Genomic DNA, 8,027 nt, shown 5'->3' on the forward strand with positions numbered 1-8,027 from the left:
CAATCAGAAAGTCTAATAACGGTTGCTTCTGACAGAACCCTACAGAGGAGGTACTTGAGGAGTCTACCCCCAGACCTTCCTAGGAAATGTAGGTAGAGAAGATGGTTGCAACATGTTGCTGCATCTGCCATTATTCAGTATCTGCTTGGGCCATCCTGAGCAATCCTCTAAGTCAGTTCCCATCTCCATTATATACTTCTTCATACTCTGTGACCATGAAGGATGTGGCCAACCAACATGAGCTGGTGCCCCAGCTAGATCATCAGAGAAGTGAACATGGTATGCAGGATCCAGCTTGGGAAATCAAGCAACAAGACCAAGCAGTTTAAGTTGACACTCCCAAATCATACAAGTAACAGGATGTATTTCAGTTTCTGAGTATAGTCATTGGTTGGATATGAAATCTGACCAATGGTAGCCCATAATTCTGTAAACTTTCCTGATATCAAAGCCATTCAGGTGAACCCAAAAGGCAATGCATAGTGTCCAAGTCTCGAAACTGTTGAGCAAAATAAGAAGGACCATAGACTTGAAGACCCAAATCTTTATCCTGGTCAGATATCAACAGTGCCAAACACCTTTGTCCAGTGAGTCCACAATTGCACCAGCACACTCGAGTCTTTTTAAGACTTCAGACTCACAGTTAATGCTGCTAAGGTAAGTGAAGCAGTCAACATTCTCACCTACAACAGAGTCAAGTGAGATGGAGTCCCCTGGGAAGCCAACAAAAGACAGATCTTTGTTTTGAACCAAGAAACTCTGAAGCCAAGTGGTTCTGCTTCCTCACTTAGTGGAGGGAGAGCACTCCTTAAGACATCCAAAGACTCAGCAAGAATAACCGCATCATCAGCAAAATCCAGATCTGTAATGAGCACTCTACAACTCAATTGAGCCACTATCCGGCCAAGTATCCAGTCCATGCTGGCACTAAACAGAGCGGGAGCTAAAACATAACCCTGACAGACTCCAGATCTAACTGGGAAAGAGTCAAATGTTGAGCCCTAAATCTGAACTGTACTCTCTGTTCCAGCATATAAGGTCACCATCAACCTAACCAATCAGGGAGGTATACTTCACAGCTCCAGAATACTCCACCAAATAAAATGCCTTGCCTGTCTTCAATGAGTACACAAGATCCTGTCAGTAGTTAACATATGTTTGGTCCCATCTGACTATCATGTTCTCCAACATGATACTTGGCTGGGAACTAGTATCGCAGTGATGATGATGTCATGTCTGCTGTTGATGGCTTTGACCAATAGGATGAAAGCTTCCTCACCAATGGAATCCAAGCACTGTGACACAGATGAAAGAAGTGTGTGAACCACAAGGGGAATTATGTTGAAAAATAAACCCCATTTAGTTGCATTCCATGAGTATATCATGGTCAGCCTATGAACATTTCAGCCAGCCCTTATATACTAGATGCAATTCTAATTATTAAAGGGGAAAAAAAGGTGTAATTGAAATGCATAAGCTATTTCATAGTTTGAAGAATTAGGATCTATTTATCAACAAAATACTTTCACAATGCTGACCTGCTCATTAAATATTAAACTCTGTGTAGCAAAGGCCTGATTTTTAACAACAGCTAACTGCTTTCATTTTTTACTTTTTTATTTTTCAAAACAAGATAGCACATGATCTTGATCTATAGCCTATGTATTAGTTCTAAATTTTTTCCAAAGTAATTAATTTAATAAAATGCTAACAGAACTACTAAATCCACCTGTTTGTGGTAGCATATCAATGTTCGTTGCTTGAATATTTCACTTTAATCTGAATTTTCCCTTTCTTGTAACAAACTGCATTGTGAAAACAGAAAAGAGATAATAGAAAAGAAATAGTTTTGTCAAACTGAATTGTTGAAGATAAAGAGATACAGAAAAAAATTTTTAATTCAAAAAAAGGAAAAAGTATTTCTTATCCTTGAAAAGTATTTCCTATCTATTTGGCTCAGCCTGGTTAAAACAACAATATTATTTCTCTAGGATTCAAAATACATATTCTGAGTTCAAAGAAAAATTTGGAAGGAAGCTTGGTGAGTTTATATTAACTAATCAGTTTTAAATCTTTTTTAGCTTTATTTTTGTAAAATTAACAATATTGTTTCTCTAGGATTCAAAATACACATTCTGAGTTTAAAGAAAAATTTGGAAGCTTGGTGAGTTTATATTAACTGATCAGTTTTAAATCTTTTTAGCTTTATTTTTGTAAAATTAACAGATTATTCTTGTAATCTATATTATAAAGGCAAACATCTGTGGATGCATTTTGACTATGTTAATCATATTTCCAGGAGATAAATGAATATTGATTGATTATTTGATTGTGATAATAACTGATTTTTGTATTAGTTGATGGAATGAAATCAAATAATTAATTTAAGCCTTAGAAATTATAAGCAGCATTTCAAAATAATTCCTCTATTCTTTGATTCAGATATCATATACAGAAAGAATGGCAAATTCTGAAGAACAAAATGGGGGAAAATATTTTTTTGATATATGTAAAACAGACATGAGAATCCAGCAGTTGTTTTGTGCAAGACATTTCCTTCCTAAAACAAATTTGAAACAAGTCATTTTGTTTAAAAACCCAAATAATGAGGGGAAGTTCAGAAAACATTTGCACTTCTTAGAAACTCTTCAGAAGCAGCAATTTAACACCAGAAAAAATGTTCATACACACTTTCTAAGGCATCAAGAAAACAAATTCCTTAAATGGAAAGAAAAAGATGAACAAAATATACAGAAAATTAGCTTGTTGAACAAGGACTCAAATTTCACAAATAAATATGTTCCTAATTCACATGTTAGCTTGAAAAGCTTCCAAAGAATAGAAAATGATTTGAAATGTGATGAGTATTCACCAATTTTCCCTCTACAAAACAGAAGGAAAGAATTACCCAGTTTAAAATATAATTTCATTAGAAATGCCAATGCAGGCCAAGAAAGAAAACATCATTTTTTAAAAAATAGGCTTCGTAAAGATTTCCTTAAGCAAGAAAAATTACTTACGGATCATCGTTTCTTGGAACTCTGTTCCATTTTGAATCCAATGGAATTCCCAAAGGAGTTTGTTAGTTCATTTTATGAACCATTTATAATAACTGCTTCTACCAAAACTGGTTACTATCAAAATAAAGATGAAAAAAATTCTTTATAAGTTCCAAACTCAGTATCATATTTCTATGAACATCAAATGTAAATTTACCTAAATTTTTCCTGGATTATATTCATTATTTTCTAATTTATGTAAATATCAGCTGGTTGATGTATTCCTTTGGTTCATCCAAATTGATAGCTGCAAATTGACTATATATTTTATCATCATCATTTAAACATCTACTTCTCCATGCTCGCATGGGTCAGATGGAGTTTATTGAAGTAGATTTTCTGCAACCAGATGCTCTTCCTGTTGCCAACTATTACCTGTTTCCAAGCAAAGTAATATTTCCCCATGGCCAGACATGTTCTCTAAGAATATTGAAAATGAATGATGTTCATTTACAACAATCACACAATGTCAATACAAAGGGACACACACACACACAAACACACATTGATACATATTTTGGGCTTCTTTCAGTTTTAGTCTATTAATGTTGATTTTCCATTAAAGATTTTCAAAATCTAATCATTTTATCTCTTCAAATTTACTCTACCACTTTTAAAGATTGGTTAATATTAAAAACTTTGTGCTGGAATGATGGTTATGAAAATATAAAATTATGATCAATCCAGATGTAAAAAAAGGTATTTTAAGTTGATGATAGAGACTAGCTGCAGAAGAAGAATTTATTATGTCAGATCTAGAAATGATGTCACTGGATCAAAATGCATGGAGAAATATTGTATTATAGACTGGTTTAATTTATTGTACTGAGAAAAACACAGAGGTTGCCTTTTATTTTTCTGGTGGTTGATAAAACAAGTATTAGTCAAATACTGAGATTTAAAACTTTGTGTGTTAATGTAAGAAATTATTACTCATATGATTGAAGACAGTGGAATAAAGGAAATAATTAAGCACCAGACTAAATGCTTTTCACTATTTAGTTTCATCTCAATATTTTGGGTTCAAACCTGGCTATGGTTGACATCTGTCCCATGAAAATTACCTTTCAACAGAAAAAGAATTAGAAGCTAATTGTTATTATTAGAATAGCTATCTTCACAATTCAGATTTGATATAATAAATAGCTGTGTGAATAAGTACATATGTTACCATTAATGCATTTGTGACTGTGGTTGAAACATTTTTGCAAGCTTTGATTTTTTATATTATCTATATAGGCTTCAACTGTAAATGTATATTCTGTTGTCTGCATATGATAAATGGAAAATGACAGCTCTTTGTTCAGACATGTGTTGTTAAGTAAATACATAGCTGTAGATCTATCTCTTGGCAAACACACTTGAGACATCTCTAAGATTTAGCTTGTTATACAATAATTATCTTATGCAGCCTGTTGTCAAATCCAAAGTTCAAAAACAATGACAAGACGTGCCAACTCTGATTTCAGGATGACTAATAGTTTTGCTTTTCTTCTTTATTGTTTTCTCTAGAGTCTATGGAAAGAGTTAAACACAAACCATTCAAGTTAACAAAATATTTTCTATTATATAATTGCTTCTCCTTGTTACAGCAGTGTGTTGTTCTTACTCTTCATTACTTATTTACAGCCAGGTGGACATTGAAAGTCAAGTGTCTTGTCATTACATATAATGTAAATATGGTGACTGGATATAAAACATTAACGTCTTGACATGCTCATGCCCTATTGTTTCAATCAACTATGCTATCATCTATATATAAGTAATGCAATCTACCCTTCATGTAACTTGCAGTACCTGTGAGTGCTAAAAGTATAAGTGTTGCTTTACATTCTTTACTACTAACAAAAAGACTGCCCTCTCTGTAACTTGAAATTGATTTAATCCTACCCTCTACGGCTTCAGATTACCCCTTCAAATCATTCCCCAAAGTGTTCATTGCCTTGTTGGCAAATAAAATGTGTTTTCTGCTTGTGTGTATGTGCTAGATACACATGTGTAAATTATAGAGAAAGAGCTTGGAGCAGCCACTTGGTCGAAATTGAAAAAATTGCATTCAAAATATCCTCATCATCATCACTTAATGCTTATGTTCTATGCATGCATGAGTTGGACAGATATATTTTTTGTATAACAATTCATCATCATCATCATCATTTAATGTCCGCCTTCCATGCTAGCATGGAAGAGTCAGCCAGGCAGAAGCCTGCACCAGACTTCTGTGACTTCTTTGGCAGGATTTTTACAGCTGGATACCCTTCCTAGCACCAACCACTCAGCAGAGTGGACTTAGTGCTTTTTATGTGGCACAAGCACAGGCAAGGTTTTTACAGCTGGATACCTTTCTGAACACCAACCACTTTACAGTGTGGACTATTCTGTTTTCTATATACATATATTTCAATCACATTTAAAGTGTATTGATATATTTTGTTTTGTATGATATGTATTTCAGTTGCATTTGAAATCTATAACTGTATTTGTAATTACATTTTATCTATACTATATATAAAACAGAGATGTGTGTGTGTAATTGCTTATCACGTGAAAACGGCTTCACCATTTACTTCCATACTTGTCATACATGAATAATTTGACCTCGGATAAATCGTAGGCTCTTCATTTGATTTTTTTTTTATCTCTAATTAAAAATAAATAATATTGCTTTATATTTAAGATTCACTTCTTTAAAAAGGTTTCTCAATGTCAACTTCCAGTACGGACGTGAAAAAACGGCGACGTCTCTCACTCTCTACTTTTAATGTTCGCTTTCTGTAAACAACTACGATCAATTACTGAAACACATATTTACAAAGTTCATAAATTTAAATATTCCATACAAGATAGTTTTTAACGTGCTTTTATTTATACGATTTTTGGGCGTTCCATGTTCATCTCATTCATTCTTTGCAATGTTCTCTCTCTCTCATTCACACACTCCAGGTTTGATTTCGTTCCGAACTCGCACACTTCGTTAATTTCCGTAAATAAATTTTTTATTACTTTTTTTTTTTTGGCATGCCGTATTCAGCTCTATGTATTCGTAGTGAGTCACACATGCACATGTGTGTTTATGTATGTGTGTGAGTAAAGGGGTGTGTTGTGATGTCTACGTACATACATAAATACATATGCATACATCTTTTCTGTGTGTATATCTGCACGTGTGTGTGTGAGAGAGAGAGAGAGAGACAGACAGAGAGATGTTTCAGTGACTCTCTCTCTCTCACACAGGTACAAGAAATGTATGACTATTTATGTATGTACGTATAATTGTCGACACCCCTTCACTGGATCTGTCTCTCTCTCTCTCTCTGTCTGTCTGTCTGTGTCTCTCTCTCACACACACGTGTCTTTGTAAATATGTTTGTATACATTTATGTATGTGTGTGTTTGTAAGAGACACAGTGTGAGTGAGTCAAGGGGTGTGTTGTCATATGCATCCATCATTTTTGGATGTATGTGTGTGAGACAGAGTGAGAGAGCGGTGTGTATGTAGTATTTACTCTCTCTCATACACACGCACACACACAAAGATGTATGCTTATTTATACATGTACGTATACATGACAACAAACCTCTCTCTCTCTCTCTCTCTCTGTCACACACACACACACACACACGTCCATTTCATCTGATGTGTGATACTCTGTGTGTGTGCATTTAATCCCCATTTTAATTTTCGTAAAAGTTTCCAAGTACCAAAGAGGCTTTTTGGCGCATCTTCAATTTTCCAATTCATGAGAGGTGCCCAGTCATCATTCATCTGAAAATCCATCTACAGAATGTCCTCAGATTTCTATGCAGCATATTTTGCTTTTTTCCTTCCAGTGTATAAGCAACAATTTCATTCCTCTGCTAGTCTTTAATAAATTTGAACTAAAAAATAACACTTTTAAATAATCAGAAAGTAAAACAAACAAATGTTTCTTAATGGAAACAAAAAATATATTTATATACTTCAAATACAAATGAAACACATTTTTAAAAAATTGTTTTTATTGTTAAAAATTGCAGACTCAGTATCTCTGGTATCAAAAGGCATCATAAAAATGTAGGGGGAATGTACTGGAAAAAAAATAATATTAAAAAAACTTAGTGTTGGTTCAAACGTGTAACTGTATAACTCATTTCTTTGCTGCCACCATATTTATTTGTTCATTTCAGTATTAATAACCTATATAAACACACAACTGCAGATGTTCAGAGATGGGAAATATTTTTTTTTAATCCTGTTCATCATATAAACTACAGCAGCATGAACAGTAGTGGTTTCAGCAAAGGAATTGACTATTGGAAATATATAAACAGGGAAGAAGTGGAAAGGGAGAAAAAGACTATGATATTAAAAAAAAGCTATCTCACAGTATAAGATTTTAAAAAGCACTATTTTACATTGAATTAAAACTAATCATTTAGATGAAAAGAAACTTGGAAACTACATTTTGATAAAAAAAAAATATATTAAAATTGGAATTTTCAAGTATTTGAGAGACAATGGAGACTTTAATGATTGCTTTCTTTTAGTAAAAGTTACATAATTTCAATTAATTAATAAGCACTTTCTCCATTATATCATAGATGTTCTTTATGTGTGTTGTGGATGTTGGGATGTTATATGTAGCTTCTAATATGATTGTATTTTATGTATGTGTGTGTTTGGTATAGTTATAATTTTATCTGTAATGCTTGATTGTATCTAGTGTCACTTGTACGAGAGAAAATGGTAGATTTAATAGGTGGCACTTCAAGTTTGTTGTCTGGTGTCAGGTTTCTTGCAAATTAATGTAGATTTGGAGTAGTTCTGCAGGTGTGTTAGAAGATGGTGGGAATAGTGCAATATCATCCACTTACCAAGCTAATGTGCCTAATATTTTGAGGAAGCATTAAAACAAGTTGTTGTAAGCATATATGTTTGCAATATCTATTTGGAAAATTGCACCATACATCTGCAAAAGACTGGATGGC

General features: G+C 33.5%; 1 protein-coding gene across 1 annotated transcript; it reads left to right on the forward strand.

Moving 5' to 3' along the window:
* Positions 1–475: 475 nt before the first annotated feature.
* On the forward strand, positions 476–3,639 carry LOC149136741 (uncharacterized). The gene is made up of 3 exons (XM_089348414.1): positions 476–657; positions 2,119–2,164; positions 2,443–3,639. Exons 1-3 carry the CDS (start codon positions 476–478, stop codon positions 3,166–3,168), a joined length of 954 nt encoding a protein of 317 aa, XP_089204540.1. The 3' UTR covers positions 3,169–3,639.
* Positions 3,640–8,027: the final 4,388 nt, after the last annotated feature.

Source organism: Octopus bimaculoides, chromosome 3, assembly GCF_046866305.1.
Source record: "Octopus bimaculoides isolate indiv1 chromosome 3, ASM4686630v1, whole genome shotgun sequence".
NCBI classification, from domain to species: Eukaryota; Metazoa; Mollusca; class Cephalopoda; order Octopoda; family Octopodidae; genus Octopus; species Octopus bimaculoides.